This window comes from Anser cygnoides, chromosome 2 (assembly GCF_040182565.1).
Source record: "Anser cygnoides isolate HZ-2024a breed goose chromosome 2, Taihu_goose_T2T_genome, whole genome shotgun sequence".
Classification (NCBI taxonomy): domain Eukaryota; kingdom Metazoa; phylum Chordata; class Aves; order Anseriformes; family Anatidae; genus Anser; species Anser cygnoides.
The window spans coordinates 127,996,478-128,015,484 of record NC_089874.1 but is presented as its reverse complement, the minus strand read 5'-3'; the positions used below and the strand labels follow the sequence as shown (position 1 = coordinate 128,015,484).

The window sequence follows — 19,007 nt, the reverse complement described above, 5'->3', positions numbered from 1 at the left end:
ACACAGCAAATTATTTGCAAATCTGTAGAAGCTGCAGTTAAAAATGGATTCTGGTTGTAGTCCATTCTCTTTCTGCAAATTAAAAGCATTATTTTCCAGTCACTCTTCAAAGATTTCTGTGGAAAGTTGCCATATCAATACATAATTCATATCCATAATATTTTCAGCTGGTAAAACTAGAATATTCACTTGCTGAGCAAATTTATACATTGATACAGCCCGCAAAATAATCTTTTCTGTGTGCTGTTTGCCTTTTCAAAATGCCTGAATGCAGGTCTTTGTGCATTTAAATAAGTACACTCTGCAGCTATTTCTGAAGAGAACCCAAAGTGGAAATATATTTCCCAGAGTAAGGAATCCATAAAGAGACTGAATTATCTAATCCTTTTACAAGATGGGGAATTAAGCCATTCTTACGGCAATCTTTTATCTGCTGCTGGCTTCAAACCATTATCTCACAGGAGAAAAATTACAGTCTTTGTCAGTCCTTTCAGACTTAACACTCTTTCTTCCCCTGTGAACCATTTTTTCCAGGACTTGTGAAAGAGTTGTATGTGTGTGCGTGTGCATGTGTGTCTTTAAGAGCTATATTAAACTGTTATCCAGAGCCTCAAATTATGACCAACAAGCTTCCCTAAGCTCATGAGCTGCTGGTTTCCTCCCTATATTGTTCTCATCCAGAAGCAACTGCTATCGCTGATATACATCACAGTGTAGAACCAAACAGAAAGAATCTATAACCATCACAATAAACAATTAGCTTGCAAGGCACACATCAAAGAGGGTGAGGGAAAAGGAGGGAAAGCCTTGGGCTTTTTAAGTTATTGCAGCGGGGCTAAGTGTGTTTTGTCAGTGAAAAGAAAAAGAGTTCTACAAATGAAGGACAGGACGATATGGATGTCACCCTCTATTAACAGACAGTACAACAATTTTCAGAACTAGACAAACAGAAAGTAATCTTAATTTCATTTTCAAATATGCTCCTACTGCTTACACTACTGCAGATCAAGACTAGTACATTCAAAAGAACTAAAAAGTCCTTTAAGTCTACTTTCCTTAGGATTATTTAACAGCATTTTTAAAAATGTTTACAAGTTTACCAACCCTGTCATTCTAGTTCTATCTTTCACAAGCAGCCTGATATTAAGAAAAAAAAAAAAGTCAATATAACTACAGCTGATCAATAGTTCTTAGAAAAGATGTGACACATCATTAATTCACAGAATCTTATACTGTATTTTGCCTACAGAACCAAAACCAGATACTATTCCCTATCAGTGAAGTTACAGTTACAGTAGGGCTATCTTCGGGTTAACCCCTTGCACTAAATGCCACATTGACAAAAGAAATTCTATCATAGGAACAATGCATTAGTATGTATGTACAAGATGTAATTTCCACGTAAATCTTATGCACTTACTATATGAGTTTCAAGTATACCAATCTGTTTTCACAAACGTGCAAACACTTATCTTTCTTCAGACAGAATTTTTCCATTTCCCTTGTACAGACTGACAGTTATGTATGTCAAAAACAAGTCTACCATACACATGCAGCCTTTAAGGAAATAAAAGAGCTGTTAAATAAAAATCAGCTGTTAAATCAGTCATCTCTGAAAACACTATGTCATGCAAGGACACTGATATCCACTGTTCCTTTTAAAGAGATATATGCTTCATCTGAAAAGAGTAGTTTCTTCACAGCTTACATAATTCTTGATAACAGACGGTATTTTAATTATCACAGTATTTGAGAACTTCAGGTAGGTTCGAAATTATTGCTTGGTGGATTTGCCCAGTGGGAAAAAAAAAGGAGGGAGGAAAAAAACTCTGTTTCACCCAGGATTTCTGTCTGAGCACTTGATATAAATCTCCTGTCTTGTTCCTTTCTCACAGTAAGGATTTTGAAAATAGTGAGACCTTGGTCATTCTTTTAAAACACAAATTCATTCAGAGTTTGCCATGAAACTAATTAAGATTTGTGATTAAAAGTGATAATATCTTGTGCATTTTAGAGGTAAATCTTAGATCTAAGAACTCAAAAAAAAAAAAACATAATCATTTGAAATCAAACAGAAATTCTCAATTTTGCATATAGTAAGATGTTCAAAAGAAACACCAGCCAGTGAAAGAATAGGCAATGCTTACACAGAAGACAAATGAGTGTGTTACCCTGAAAATTTAACACATTGACCTACTAACTCTTAAAATTCCATTTTTGCTGTTTGTCTCTGATTAACCACCAGGACCAGTAAAAACTTCTCCTAGGTTCTTTTGCTCTTCAGTGTTTTTCTATTTTGGCAGAAGAACAAATAAGATGGTATACCATGTGGTATATATACCAATATATATTGGTATACCATTCCAGAAAAGGAGAGATGAAGTGGCTTATTTTAGCTGTATTTAACACTTTCAAAATCAAGTAGAGATAAAGAGGAGACGATTGTGTTGTTTGCTTGGTTTTTTTTACACATCAAGCCTGAGGAAACTGATCACTGCCCAGATTCAACTCAGCAAAAAAGATAAACTCTTGTGACTAATTTTTTTGACTATTTTTTCAGCACATTTTTTTCATTTTTTCACAACCTTTTTAGTTTTTCTATTTTTTTAAGTAGCAAAGGGAAATATATGTTTTTCTCCATAATTCTCCAAAATCAAAGGAAATTTTGAAAAGTTATAAAGCACTATTAGACATAGTTTCATTCATTTATTTTAGAATCATAGAATATCCTAGTTGGAAGGGACCTACAAGGATCATCGAGTCCAACTCATGGGTCCTCAGAGGACCACCCAGAAAAAAAAAAAAAAAAAATCAGACCATGTGCCTGAGAGCATTTTCCAAAAGCTTCTTGAACTTTGGCAGGCTCAGTGCCATGACCACTGCCCTGTGGAGCCTGTTCCAGTGCCTGACCACCCTCTTAGTGAAGAACCTTTTCCTGATATCCAGTCTGATTTTCGACTCTTAAAAGGAAAAAGATGCAAATAAAACACTTAAACTGTTTGGAAAACATAGGACAAGGTCTGTGAAGCTAGCACAAACAATCATGAGGAAAATTCATCTCTTTCAAACAGCAGGTCCAATAAAATTAAGGTTACAAAAAAGAAAATAAAGGGGAAACAACTGAAAAATGGTAACACAAGTCATCTGGAATGTTTTGCACTTCCTCTTAAGAATTGCCACTTAGAAACAGTACACAGACAGAAAGCCAACATGAAATGCAAGACAGGAAAGAAAAAATTATGTATACATAATCAAAAGTTTTGGTAACATTTGAAGACAAACTTCTTAACAGTCCATGCATGAATTTCAATCAGAGAATTTTCCCCACAAAATGACATCTGTACCAAACACTTTAATTTGGAAACACTTTTTTTCCCCTAAAAACTTTGAAGTCATTTGTTCTCAAATTTTAAGAATGTTAACAAAGGAGAATGTTTCTGCCAGAAAGACTGAGTCACTCAGCTGGCTTTACCTCTTAAGCAGACATACAAAAAACCACTCTTTATGCACATACGTGAACAAAACCACACTTATACCTCTATTACATTAAGGTATACAGAGCTATACAATGGGTTATAAGGAGGATATGAGAGGTTACTCTTTCTGTCACATTTGTATATTGTTGATTAAATATAAATACAAATTGTATGACAAGATATCTTCATGTTTCCTATGTTTTTGTTTCATGACTATACAAAAATTAGCTGTTTCCTTTAAAGGTTTATTTTTCAAACATGTTTGCACATAGAAAAAGAATAAAAACTTTTATAAAATTCACAAACAAGCAAAATTCAAATTCTAGGGGGTTCTTTGTTATATTTCTATGTAAAAGCCTACACTCTAGACAAATTAACCCCCTAAAATTCACCATGGAGAATAATGCTAGCAGGGAAAAAGGGGTCATAATGATTCTAAATCAAGAAGTCAATAAAAAAAATGAAGCTTGTAAAATGGAACCTAGTGGGAAACAGAATATTCAGTTGCAAATCATTTGGATGCTCTGTACCTTCTGTTCTGAAAAAGTATTCTTTATACATTTACATAGACCTTTGGGAAGCAGCAAAGAAAGCTATGAAAAAAGAAGGAATCAAAACTGTGCCAGGTCTAAAGAGAAAATGAAATGTTTAGGTTTTCCAAATACACATTATCATATTACGTCATGATTTTGATATCAGAAATTACAATTTATTCTCCTCAAATCCCAATGTCTAGTTATGGGATCCACCTTTTCTAGGTTATTCTCCATAAAGCATTAAATTAGGAAGTAAAGTCTATAAAGAAAAGGGGGGATTTAAAGACATCCTTTAAAGTCACACACACAGGGCTTTACTCCCAATTCTGTTAGAAGTAGATATTTCATACTCCCAGTAATCAAGTCCTATTCTATCTAATTCCATCACCTCTTGGTTTATGTTAACACTGCAGTTAAAGAGATGAGTCTAGTTATGTAAATGTATCTGAATCACCTTTAAAACAGCATCTGCATATGTTGTCAACTGTATAGTTTTGACAAGACACATAGCAGCTAAGGAATTTTTGCATGAGCAGAAATCTTCCTTTCAGTGTAGGCATGGCTTTTACCATCTCACCAAGACACCAGGTAACGTTACGTATTCTCAGGATAAGGGGAGAGCAGTCCATGGAGTTTTAATGTCTTTTAGTACTGCATGCGTTTTCCAGTATTTCCTTTTTTTTTTTTTTTTGAGTGTAACACACCAAAATGGCTCAGCCTGGAAGAGAAGACCTTCCAGACACCGTGAGAAGACACTCACACTTGAACAGCAGTTCACTGAAAGGGCAGAAGTATCTACAGGGATAGAGAGCTGCCCAGAGAGGTTGTGGAGTCTCCTTCTCTGAAAATATTCAAAACCCGCCTAAATGCCGTCCTGTGCAACATGCTCTAGGTGATTCTGCTTGGCAGGGGGGTTGGACTAGATGATCTTCAGATGTCCCTTCCAACCTTGGCTGTTCTGTGATTCTGTGGATTGCTTGGTCTAATTTGGCAGAATATAAACCTGGATCACTTGGTAAAAAACACACCAGCAGCAAACTCTGCATCCTCCCTTTTTCCAGGATCTATTACATCTGTATGGGGTGTCAGAGGTTGCCCCTCTTCTTTATCTCACTTCATCAGACTCTATCCCAATGCTGCATGGTGCAGTACCCGTTCCATGGTAGTTTCCCATCCTCAGCCATGGAATTAGTCTGGGGTTACATACCCGGACAAGATAGGAGAACTCATCCCATTTCAAAAGACAAGTCAGCCACCCCAATGGTTTCTGTGCAGTGAATACAATGACAATGAGAGCAGACTAAACCTAAACAATAAAAAGGAGATCTAATGCACAGCTGAAGTTGAAGAAGTAGGCTTCCTCCCTTCCCTTGAGGAAGCCATCCAAGAGCCCTTCTTTCTAAATGCATCCGTTTGTTAGTAGTTATGATCTTCCTCACAGAGGCATCTGCTTTCATTAATTTCTCTCTTTGTTGTCTGAAGTTTCAGTAGCGCTGTCTGTAGACAGTACATACAGTAACATGGCTTGTTTAACAGCAGTTTCTTCTCTAATTACAGTCATCAGTTTTTCTGCTTTTGCTAGTTAAATAAGATCCACTTGTCAAGTTCCAGACATTATTTTATGCACAGCTCATTATCAAATTTTCCCCCATATGCTTCTTAAAGACCTCAGGTCTCATTAGTATTGTTACAGCTTTGTTATACTCCGATAACTCTGATGATCTTTAGGACAAGAGGTAATGTCCTCAAGTTGCACCAGGGGAGGTTCAGGTTGGATATTAGGAGAAATTTCTTCTCAGAAAGAGTGGTTAGGCATTAGACCAGGTTGCCCAGGGAGGTGGTGGAGTCACCGTTCCTGGGGGTGTTTAAGGAAAGGTTGGATATGATACACAGGGACATGGTTTAGTGGGTAATATTGGTGGATGGGGGACAGTTGGACCAGATGATCTTGGACATCTTTTCCAAACTTAATGATTCTATAAAGCATCTCCATACACTCTTACTGTGTAGCAATCTAAAATGTCTAACATTAACACCAGACAAATCCTTGACCAAACAATTCATTTCTGTTATTTGCTAGAGAGATATATCATGAGCAGTTCAGACAATTGTTGTATTCTCCAATTTTATTCTGCAATTTATGACAAATTTATGGAACTTAAATGGCTTTGGCAGATTCATTTTTTTCCCTAGCTGGTTCCTTCATTTCTCTTCTCTTTTCCTCCCTGCTTTCATGGTTCTCATGGCAGTATGTCATGAAGATGTGCGTAAAGTCCAACTCGGTATTTCAGAGCACCCACATGTGATTCTTTTAATTTCACATAGTACTATGTAGTTTATTTGATGACATCCCAAGTACACATGGAAGTTGTGGAGACCACACTGTAGAAAAACAAACTTAAAAAAAATATTCCAAAAGTCCTACTGATTAAAGAAAAGTTGACTGGCTTTTGTAAATAAGCAAACTAACTTGAAGATTTGTTGGGAGAGGAAACCAAATAAAAGGAGTTAGAGATACAGCTGATGAGTAGGACAACAATAAATGTGTTACAGACAAGGCAAACTGACATGAGACTTCTTGAATACTTTTTCCAAACTACGTTTTCAGAGAGGATCTGTAAATGGTAGCACGCATAGAGCATCTCATTTATCTTACATTATCAACACAAGTTACTAAACTTGAACTGTACTCCACATCCCAATGGTGACTGGTAGAAAAGCCATGCTACATTTTTAATGTTTAGATTTATTTTGTTTGTACCAATATATATGATTTCTCTAATATGTTAAAAGGCCTTAGGACATTGTGCTTTCACTCTAGTTAATCTTAAATATATATTAACTAAATGTATTGCATCTCAAACCTACATTTGTATGCAACTAGTGCTCCTTCCCAACATTCTTGTTCAGAAGCCTTCAAGCTTGTGGCACAGTATGTTTTCTATAATCCCATTTCTTTTTTAATCACATGCAACCCCTTTTTTGTATTCTATTGATGTTAAGAATGAATGCAGCCCTTGCGCTATTAAAAACAAAAAGCTTCTTACTTCCAGGAATGCATTGGCAAGACTCCACAAGAACAAGATTTAACTTTTGAGCATGGCAGTGGGCATACAAGACTAATGGGTGGTCCTCCAAGAAAGAAAAAAAAAAAAAAAAAAAAGCCCTTAAACTTCATTCAATTGGCCATAGTAAATTAATATCATCTTATGCCTGATCAAAGTCTTGCAAAACTCTCAATGTGCGCACCATAAGATGTGAGAAAATATGGAAGTGCTGTCTGATTTTACAAATCGTCATTTACACCTTTGTTTAACACATAAGAGTTTTGCTTATGTTTGAGGGTACCCTATGACTCATCAGACAAACCTGGAATTCATTTCTTTTGCCTGTATGTGAGAAAGGATTCACAAAATCATGTTACAGAATAGGTCAGTCTATTCTCCACATCAGTCCAACTAGTTGTGCTCCTAGATGAAGATGGAATTTTTATTATAAACACTTTGCTCAAATGATCTAAATCCAGATTAGTTGTACTAAAATTGTCTGCTAATTTTTCCAACTAAATAGCAGGAAGCAAACAGTCCACACACAGTTATTTTTGTAGCCCCTTTTTTCTGTATCTACGAACCTTGTTTTGTTCTACCTTGTGAATGATGTCACCCTTTTACTTAGATGACTTAATATGCTGCTTAACGTTCTCTGTAGTCCAAGAGCAGCTATGGGAATAACATTGTTCTGCAGCTACTTTCCCATTTGAAAAACCTCTTAAAGTTGTTATCCATCTGCATTTTGCTCACCGTGTGTGAAACATCTATAGAGAAAACAGTAAGCTCTCTGTTTCTTACAGCTATATTCCAGCCTACAAACCTATTTATACTCCAGGAGAATTAACCCCTCCTTTTATTTTTCCTTTTCTCAGTTTTTTTTTTTTGATTGTTTGTTTTAATCATAAGCTGAAAAAACAAAACAAAACAAAAACTTGGTGTGATAGCTTGAAAGAAGCCTACATCTTTATCTCCCATATACCTGGGTGGAGAACTTTAGCTTTTGTTAAAATTACTAATGTGGACTGTAAGAACTCTATCTATTATTTGAAGACGATCTGAAATTATCAGTATTCAAGGTTAGATATTAGTTTCTAAAAAACTTGATTTTTTAAAAAATCTATTTCTAATTCTGTCCACTCTCAGTCTCATTTCTTACGATTCTTGAAAAGGTTTTTACTTTTTTTTCTGAGAGACTTAAAGCTAGGGAGGATGTTTTGTCAAACACAGAGCCTCAGCTGCATTGCAGGTTTTCCCCACAATGTAAAATGTGTTTAACTTGCTTTGTAACAAATCAGATTTATAACTCTGCCTATAGCCACTCCCATTTGACATTCTTTTTGAAGATCTTCCTCCGATACTGTGTTAAACACTGCATCAGAAAAAGCGTAGGTGAGTTCAAAGGGAAGAACTGTTACTCTGCAGAATAACAGCCTATCAAAAGTCATAGAAAACCAGCTATGCAGGACATTTAATGCTAGCTTGAACTAAATGTTAGTTGTGACTCAGGGAATAAGGCTGTAGTGACAAAGAAACAGGAAACCAGAAGCTGCTAATATTTTCCTCCTTTTATTACATTCCACGATTTGGATCCTGATTTTCATGTATATTTGAGCAGTACAAAGAGAAGAGAGTTACACTGGAGCTAAATGAAGTCTGATGAGAAATATCTCAGCATGAGTGAAACAGCTGGTTCAGTCTACACTTCTCACAAGTCACTGCACTCCCTTGTTTAGCCCATTTGTAGGAAGCTGTAGACGCCATGAAAATGTTAAGACATATTGCTGCACTGTACTTTACTGCAGGTGCCTTCAGTAGACATGAAGAATTAGCCAAGCACTCCTCCCAGGCGTAATCTACTAAAGTAATCTATTTAAGTACCAGGGAACTCCTTCAATCATCTGTCTAGATCCCTCTCAGAAGAGACCCACAGTGTCCAAAGAAGTGAGGAAACTTCTGGAGGATGTATAGTAGAAGGTAATTTGCCTGCACAATAAAATCAGGGTGGAGCATTAAAAAAGAAAAAGAAAAGAAAGAGAAAAAGAAAAAAAAAGAAAACGAGAAACGAGAAACGGAAAAGGAAAAGGAAACGGAAAGGGAAACGGAAAGGGAAACGGAAAGAGCAAGGTGACAGAGCTGGCATTATGCAAATGCAAAAATAAAATTAAACTTTTGTCTGAGCCAAGAAGAATGTTTCCTAACATCTGGAACTCTAACAATCAAATTTGAGGTAAAAAGTCATATTCTTCCTACAGACAGCCAAAATACCTGCAGTAAACATGATTTGGTAGTCTGATTTGACAAGTCCTATTATCTACAGAATCCCCGCTGGCGTTAATAGGTCCATTCATCTCAAATCAGTTTACACAATGAAAAAAGGGGGTAAAATTAAGAGGAAAGACATCTGTTTAATTGTAGCTAGAAGTATGCATAGCAACAACTTATACTGACTTCTTTTACAATTGTATTAAAATGTGCCTAAAATCAAATCCAAACATTTTAATATATGTATAGTACAGCACATAAGTCTGCTTAGAGGACATGAGAAAATGAAAACGTCATTTCCAAAACAAATATACTAATATGTTCTGTATTATGACCTTAAAATAGATACTAGGCTTTTACATAACAGTGGAGATAAATGCCAACACTGAGGGACCTCTACAGAGGTGACCCAAGTGCTCAGGCTCTGGTTTTATTACACAATAGTTTCAATGGCTATATCACAGTGTAACAGCAAATTGAATTTCTCATGGAATAAACAGAAAAAAATATATATCTTTATGTTCCTGAAACCATTTGCTTCAAGCAGTTCTCTCTGTGTACTACTACATCTGTTGTGAGAAAGCACTGGACAAATGCACTATGGAGGTACCAACAGGACAGAGCTAACTGTACTGACAGCTCTGTCTTGAAGATGGGAAAGGTGTTCTCCAAATGAGTAAGTAGTATGGAATGTTCCAAAAGAATCAATAGATTTCTTCATCTTGAAGAATAAATGCTAGTTTCCTCACAACTGAATACAACAGCAATACCTAATTCTCTCTTTAAATATCCAATGTTAATGATCCGATGGTCTATATTTTGATACTTCAGAAGTTTAAAGAATCTGCTGAACTGCAACAAGAGTGAAAAGAACCAGAGACAAGTAGGTATCATCTAGTTCCTCCCTAACTTTATTAAACAGGATAGGGAGCGACATAAAGCTCTACAGATGACATAAAGCACTGCTTTGCATTCTCTCATAATGAAACTGAAGTAAGAAAAGGGACTTTTATGAGATCTTTCTCTTGCAACTCATATTTCAGACTGCAGAGTCATATAGTACAGCCAGTTAAAGGACAATAGCAATAGCCAGGTTGCTAGGTTTGGCTTAAGAGCTCAACCCTTTGTTCCCTGGTGTGCAGGACTGAGAGGATATATAGTATTTTTGACACCTGCTGTTAGGGGCTACTTTAGGGAATTTAAAATTTAATTAACCTTCATAGTAATCCATACAAGACTTTGTATAAGTTCAAAAAGACCACGTCGAAAACTTTCTGTTTTCCTTACCCTTCTACTCAATCCATGGACAACTGATACCAGCGGAAAAAGGTGCCATACTTTCATGTATCTAGTTGTTTGGAAACATAACATAAGCAGTTTTTTTCTAGTGAATTGGGAAGAATCCCACTACTAGCGTGTTTGCTCTTTTCTTAAAGCATAAGGCCACACCATTAACAGCAAAACTCCCTGGTATTACAAGGCCACCTTGCCACTGCTGCTCTGGCAAACTGGGAAATGAACTCCTCTAAGGCTCCATGACAGTGCTAAAGAGATGCTACTGCTCGGGTGATTCAGCATGCCTGTAGTTGTGCTCCCAGACCATCAGAAAAGGTTTTGGAGCCCCTCTTTCTACATAAGTGCCTTTTAAAAGTACTAATTTACAAGCAAAACAGTGAAAGAAAAAAAAAAAAAGAAAAAAAAAGTAGAAACGTAGGGTGGCATATGGCCAAACTTTTGACTTAATTTCACCACAGGTTGCTTTTTATTTACAAGCAGCTAATCCCCTCTCAAACTACACAATGGAGCAGCCATTGGCAAAGGCAGGCAGATAAAATTGGCATGCCTCTGTATTGTTCTTGCTAATCTGAACCATTAACAGAAGGGTGAGAAGGCTAGTTTTGTCATTTAAACAGGCTTAAATCCTTTCACCAAATGAGCTTTTGTCTACATAGAAGAATGTATCTTGGAAATTTAAGGGGTTTCTGTTAGTGTTGCATTCTCAAGTTGACTTGGCTACAGGAATACCAACCTGTTTATTTGGCCCCCATACTGTAAATGCAAGAATTATTTCCAGCTGTCAAAATCAAAAGGGGTTCAGCCTGATTAAATCATTTCTCAGAGGTGAAACAGGATGAGATTATAAAGTGCTAAGAAGCAGCTATTTGAAATCCTGGACTGCACCTGTGCAACTAAATCTCCATTTATACAGGTGCTCTCAAATTGGATTTGAACCTTTAAATTCCCTGATTCATCCTTTGAAAAACCACAAAAGCTCAAATAACTAATGAAATTCAGAGACAGAAAGGCTTAAAATAGTTTCAAGCTGTGAAGTAAGGCCTCAGACTATGTTCTTTGATTCATTGTTGATGCGACATATCAAGCATAAACATAAGTTGCCCAACCCAGATGCCAGAGGTTATAGGGTAGCCAGTAGCTAAGTAATTTTTCTTTTTTCTTTTTCTTTTTTTTTCCTCTTTTTATTCCCCTTAGCACAGGAGAGGTCATCACCATCACAATACGTATCTGAAAACCTGGGGAAAATAATTTATTGGTAGCATGATATGTTTTTGCTTTTTACCTGGCACATCTTGCACAGATATTCAACGTGACCTTTGCTTGAGGCTCAGCAGGATGAGCACTTCTAGTTTGATTGAATTTGCTCCCAGAAGACATCAGACTTGTTACTCCTTCCATTCTTAGATCATCAAGATCCTCTGCAACAAAACAGAATATGCTTAAATTTTGTAGCAATAAAGTTATTTATTCTGCACCTGCAGAATGTTTTTGGCAGGATCACTAAACAATAGAACAACTCAAAAATCAGGAAGAAATCACACACAATTATTTGAATAACACTAGGAAAAAACACTTCAGAGTATTTTTATTTATATATGTATTAGCATCCTGTTGTATTGACAGGGGTTCGTTCAAAAATACTAGCATTTCCACTTCAGACTGCCTATTTTTTAATCTTTATTTTTCAATTTCATTTATAAAACAGACAACAAACACACTTGTCAGTTGCTTTGTCAAGAGATGCTGTCCAATACCTTCATTTGAAATAGGGATCCACATCGAAGAGAAAACTTCGGTTTTTTGAGTGTATGATTCTCTTCTGATTTTTTATTATTATTATTGGTATCTATTCACTTGGCAATGAAACAGTATTACTAAGATAAAAGTACTAAACTCCCCAAAATGGAAAATAGATACATATATCACACCAAAAGAGACCACAACACGCGTACTTATACCTACCATATTGCTGTAATATATCAGCAACGAATAATAATAACTAGATTTTATAATATTGTAAAATCACTCCTGCTTTGCAGGAAGACAGCTGAGGCTCTTGGAGAACTGTTTTCCCCAGATCATTCTGGAATTGTGTAGCTTAGTTAGAATGTAAATGAAGTGTCTTGGTTTCCAGTCAGGACATTCTTAACATAATCTGTTTATTTTTTACTAACATATAAAATAGGCATATTATGTACACCTACTGTATCCATAAAGCACCATTTAAAATTGTTTATAATTCAATTAGGTTCTAGCTGAAAAGTAAACAAACAAAGCACTGACTAGCTGCTATTGAATGAGCACCAACCATTTCATGTACTGACTAACGCATGTGACTTATGGTATACAGTATGCAATCATCTAATTAAAATCTTTCAGATAATGTATACATATACATTTTCATATATTTATGTCTACAAAAGAAACCAGATGTTAAAGGATCCAAGTGAAGCAGAAAGTGTGCAAAGGCAGACTTTAGATCCTGGAATCAGATGGGGAAATGTCATGGAGAATTTTAAAATCGGAAGCTATATTCAATTGGAATTTAAAATACACAAATAGTCATTATAGATACATAATGTGGTACCGGTATGGTCAGATTGGCAGGATAATGTCATGTTAACCGTACTCTTTTGGGGATACATCCATTTCAGTAAACAATATCCATTGATCATGGTGATAAAAAGGAAGAACATCAAAACTAAACTTAATTTCTTTTCACTGAAGTGCTTGAACTAGATTTTCTTATCTGTGATGCTTCCACTGCTTAAGAAAGCTCTTCTCCTCCCAAAATTCCTTGTCTTGGAGATATAAATTGACAGTTCAACTGAATTTTCTGGCATCCATTTCCACAACTTTTCCTTTAAATTTTATCTAAAATTTTATATATAAACCTATTCAAAGGACTTGAAAAGCTATATGATAAAGAATTATAAAATCAATCATCTATGAGTCATTTCAGAGAAGGCATTACATATTTGGAACATATTATGTATTAAAATAAATAATGTTTAATTGTGTTTTAAAGATGTGTGAAAAGTTCCATATTTTTTAACAGATGTAAACCACTGGATGGATTACAGTTTAAATGAAATTGAAGCATTTGCCTCATTTTTTTCCCCCCCTGAACAGATGTGATTTCCTTAAATGAGGTTTTCAACTGTTCTCTGCTTGATTAACTTTTGGCTTTCTGACGACTAAGGCTGTTTCAACTGAGCAATGACATAGGCTGCCCTCTACCATACCTTTTATATTTGACTCTGTATATCAGAACCATTTCATTTTTACATTTTTAGGCAATTCTTAACATTTTTACCTCAAGAGAAAAGTAAGTGAAACTTCATGCAAGTAACTTCAATTTCAGATGTACCTACAGCTGTAGCTAACAGACAAGTTGGCAGATGATTATGTAGGACTGATATATTGTCACATGCTGTTAGCCCGATAGAAGTAATCTGTATGCTAAAGTGCAGATTAAAAAAAAAAAAAAAGCACCAAAAAGCTATTAATATTCCTATCAAAGAAGTATAATTCCATTCTCCAAATCCAAATAAAATCTGCATTCTTTGATTTAACTTTGATTACTGCACTTCTGCCTCAATATTGAATGTTTTCAGATTCTTCTGGATGCCTCTGATTTACAGGGCAGATATTGCTCTTTCTCACTAGAGTAACTGAGCTTCAAGAAGCTGCCTGTTTCCCAACAGCCATAAATTTGATGGGAATTCTTGAGCTGTGGGCTAGTTTACATGCCATCTGGCAATCTTCCTGACTGACCACATCCATTATAGTCCCTTAATGAAAATTAAAATAAAATAAAATAAAATAAAATAAAATAAAATAAAATAAAATAAAATAAAATAAAAATGCAATAATTTTAGTATTAAACAGCATATATATATTATATTTATACATATATAAAGAACAAATTAAGCAATTTGGTTAAACAATTGGTGCATGTTTTGCAGAGGAATTCCTAAATAGGAATGTTTTAAAATGAATCCTAACACTGAATGCAATAATGTATTTTAAGAATAATAAAAAAAAAAAAAGGTTCAAATGTTTCTCTGTAATGACGGAAAGCATCAATCTTAGCAAAAAAAAGGATTCCATTGAGAAGTCAATTCAGTTACAGTGCCTGGAACACTGAATCTTTTCTCTTTCTTTGTATTCTTTGCTAGACCAACTAGTGATGATATAGCTGAGCGGTTCAGTGATTTTATTGAGCAGCAGTGAGGTAATTCACTGAGAAAAAGAGATAAAAAAAAAAAAAGCCAAGTTGATGATTGCTTCTGTGACAGAGGACAGGAATACTGCGAAAACTCTCAAATCCTTAGGAAACTGTTTCCTATCATTGTACAGCGATAGGCTGGAAGTTTGAGTAAATGAAAAATAGAATAAGACTCAGTCTCAGTTGTGCTAATAAAAATGTATTATTTCAATGCAAGACTGTGCACTGTATTTCTTCCATTTAATGTTATTTCTATGCAATTCTCTGTATGAATAGGGCATACGAAGGCCCAACATTGGTCCTATAGCATTTCATTAAATATGTCCTATATCGTAAAAACAAAACAAAACAAAAAACAACAATAAATACTTTTCATTTTTTCCCTCAAATCAGTGATTCAGCAAAATAAATTTACAGAGCTGCAATCTTCATGCATTGCCATAACAATACACAAAAATGCTTAAAAGTGAGATAAAGATCTCAAGTGTAATAAAGCATAGCACTGAACCAGATGTTTTCTGTATTAATAATAATGCTGCACTAAGCTAAATTCTTTGTGATTTTTTTATAGACAAGTTTCATCAACAAAGGGAAGGGGAAAAGGGTATCTATTTCAGCTAAACAAGAACATATCCCAGTAATCAGGTAACTATTTTTAAATAGGATGTTGTTCGTAATTATTTATTTCCTTTCATTTTGGGGAGGAGGAGCTGGGGAGAGGAATGAGGCAGTGATGCCAAGTATTCTAGAATCCATTCTAGATTGTTTAATGTCTTGGGATAAGGGGGTGTGCAATCCTCTTACAAGTTTCTACAAGACTCTCACACCTTTCATGTTAGGGCCAGAGCTGCTCTTGTGCAAAACCCTTGCTAAACATGGTATAAGTTCAGTTGCACAGAAGGCTCACATAGTACAGTTCTGTGCTACACTGTTTGATATGATTCAGCCATTTTTGCCTCTTTCCTCCATCATTAAATGCCATAATTTCCCAGGAGTAATTTAAGAAGTATAAGATGCAAAGCTGGAAAAAGTCCTGATTCATCTTTAGAGAGATAATGACTGCCAAAGGTTTTTCTGTTCAGTCTAATGCTTAGAAAGGCAATAAATGTTTTCACGTGAGAGGCAATATGATAATGAATCCTGATTTATGTTCCTGCAGGCCACCAGTCAATTCTGATGCACTGCTAAAATAATGGCTTTTTCTCTGTAGCAATGAATTTCTCAAGGCAGTGTTCTTACGTCACGACAGACACTGATGTATTGCCCATAGATGGCATTGATTTGTCACAAATTGTTGGCTAAAGGACAGACTCTTAATATGCTCTGGTACTCTCATAAAAATAAATAAGTAAACATAAAATCTACTTCATGTAGTAGTTCTACTCGTGTTCAAGGAATTTCTGCTGCTTTGCATATCACACTTGTATGTTTTGTATTATGTTAACCAATCATCTCTGGTTTGGATAATTTTTCTTACCAATAGCAACAGAGCCCAGTAAAAATCTCACCTTAATTCCAAAAGAATTATTGGAACATGCAGGATTTAAGCTTCAAGACAGAGGAGAACCATTAATCCAGAAGGTGTGATGTGCCACTCCTGAAAGTTATGTTTAATCATTTACTTCAACCAAAGGAATACTGGAGTTATCTTCTGCAATACACTAGCTACAGGACATTTCACTTTGTTTCCTCTTACTAATCTATTCCTTTGAGGTTATGAAGCAGACAATGGTGTTTGTTCTAATGTTTCCCATTAAAACCTTCAAAACATCAGAATTTCACCCAGTCAGACCTTTGCCACAGTTGATGCAAACATCGTCCCAAATAGATCTGTCAAAAGACTTTCACTCCTACAAGCCATTTTAGGTTCCTGAACACAATTTTCTGAAGACATCTTACTTTATAAGTATCTGCAGTTGACAATAAATTCCCTAAATATTTGTGCTTCACTGCTGAATGCATGCAAAATCAATTGAAACCTGATTCTGCTAAGACCCTGAATTTGCATGTCCACCTCAACCTGTATCATTTGCCAATTTAGCAGAAATCTACTTCACAGTCAACACCAACCAACCAACAACAAAATGGGCACTGTAGATAGCAACATCGTTTTCATATATCCTGAGAGAGAAAATGGATCAGTGGTTAGGGTTCTCACTTTTAATGAGCAAGAGAGAGAGAACTCTCTTCAGTTTCTCCATCTTCCTATTTTAAGCTGGGACTAGAATATATGAGGTAGCCTTTTCTGATGAAGTTATGCTATTTTCATTAGAGCACACTTCAATATCTTAGACAAATACAAAAAGAACTGGCCCACAGACTCAATCTCCTAGTTATCTTCCCTTTTTTCACTAGGAGGAACATTTGTTTACTACAGAAAACGAATTATTTGCAGGCAACACTGTCAGAGCACTGCTTTAGGGGATGAGAGAGTTTCTAAGATGTAGAGTGTCTGATCTTCAGACCCTTGCTCCAAATCAGGCAAATTAAGTTTAGAAAACATGTCTTGTGTCTCCCAGCTTCCCAAACCACTCACTGGATGCAACATTACAGTATCATTTTATTTAAATGGGAAAGTCCACAGTTGAAAAGGATTGGCATTGTGCTCACTTATCATTCCCTACTGGGCATCCAAGGACAAAGGATCTAGCAGCACCAAATAACCCCTGTAAACAACTACCCCCTACTTAGCAACAGTAACTGACCATATAACACCGTTATTCCACCCAATAGCAATTTGAAGTACGCTGGCCCAAACCATCAGGTAGTTTCTATACTGTGCTTTATTTCTACAATAAAGGGAATCTAATATTAATTGGAGCATGGTCATTATTTCTAGATTTCCAATAAAATAAAAATTTGAATATTTCACTTGTTATATCACATTCCATAATATATTACTTCAATTGTAATAATTCTACAATAGTACCTTTGGTGTGATAGCAAAGCACCTTTGGTCTAATACAACAGCAAAAAGTCACAATTAGAAAAATCCACAAAATAACCAGAAATTTTGGAATTCAGAAGGTACCAAAAGGAAAATCTATCAATGTTAGTCCTCGGCAAACTTTTTCTTTTTGTACTTTAGCTTTGAGTAAAAAACACTTTTTTAATTAAAAGCAAATCTTCAATACTTCTAATCAGTTCCACTTCTGATGTCATTTATTTATGCACTCACTACATTTATTTTAATATGCAATTCAGACCCCATTCCAAATCTACATTCTTAAGGAAAATCAACATGATTTATTCTATTACTGTGGCACAGCTTTTTTTTGTTGTTGATTTTCTTTGATCAAAGTTTTTTAAAAATCAATTTAAAATATCAGGACATAAGAAAGGAATGCATATTTAAAAGGTCTCATTTTGTTTTTAATTCCAGTTTGTTTTTTATTTTCTAACAGAGTAGCCAGCCATAATATTTTTCAAGCAGGCTTGGTTAATATACTACAGATGTTCCTTAAAGTATAGCCAAAATACTGAATTTCACATGACATTGTTGCTTACGTGTTTCTTCATTAAATCTATTTTGAATGAAACTGACCATTTTTGTAAAAAATCATACAAACAACAAATAATTATCTAAGATAAATAATAATTAATTAATTCAACAGTACAGATCAATAAAGCTAAACCAACAATAGTGATTTTTCAGCCAGAGAAGATGCTAAAAAACAATTTAGTTTCGTACGAACCAATTTTTGCACTGAGGGCTATATTCATATTTCTTTGCATCCATGTAGTTTACTCTACCAGCCCCTTGGCAGGATTAAGTTTAGCTGGCTTGTTAAGAGGCCAGTGGAAATTCATACACTTTTTATTGAAATGAAAGTTGAGGCAAAGGATAAAAACTACAAATAAACTTATGTCAAACATTTCTAGTAATGCTGGACCTTCCAACTGCTTTCTTTTTAAAAAATCACTAGTACAAGCATTTCTGTGCCAGTCCTCCATCATCTGTATGCTTTCTTTCATAAACCTATCTAGCACAAGGATTACTACAGTGGAAATATCTCTCTTTTCCCAACTTATATATATATATAATTAAAATGATCACACCTCCAATGTAGTCATACACCATATTTGTCTTTCAGAGTATGTTCATGAATACAGAAACACACTAAGGAAGACATTATAGTCCTAACTGAGACAGACA

At 35.3% G+C, this 19,007-nt stretch overlaps 1 protein-coding gene across 7 annotated transcripts in view; it reads right to left on the bottom strand.

The window, feature by feature from the left end:
• The window catches only part of C2H8orf34 (chromosome 2 C8orf34 homolog), a 220,264-nt gene that overhangs the window by 93,374 nt on the left and 107,883 nt on the right, over positions 1-19,007 (bottom strand). For all 7 annotated transcript variants that reach the window (XM_048076998.2, XM_048077002.2, XM_048076996.2 and 4 more), the window contains one exon: positions 11,903-12,038. In XM_048076998.2, coding sequence (XP_047932955.2) covers positions 11,903-12,038 — 136 coding nt within the window. The remainder of the gene's footprint in view (positions 1-11,902; positions 12,039-19,007) is intronic.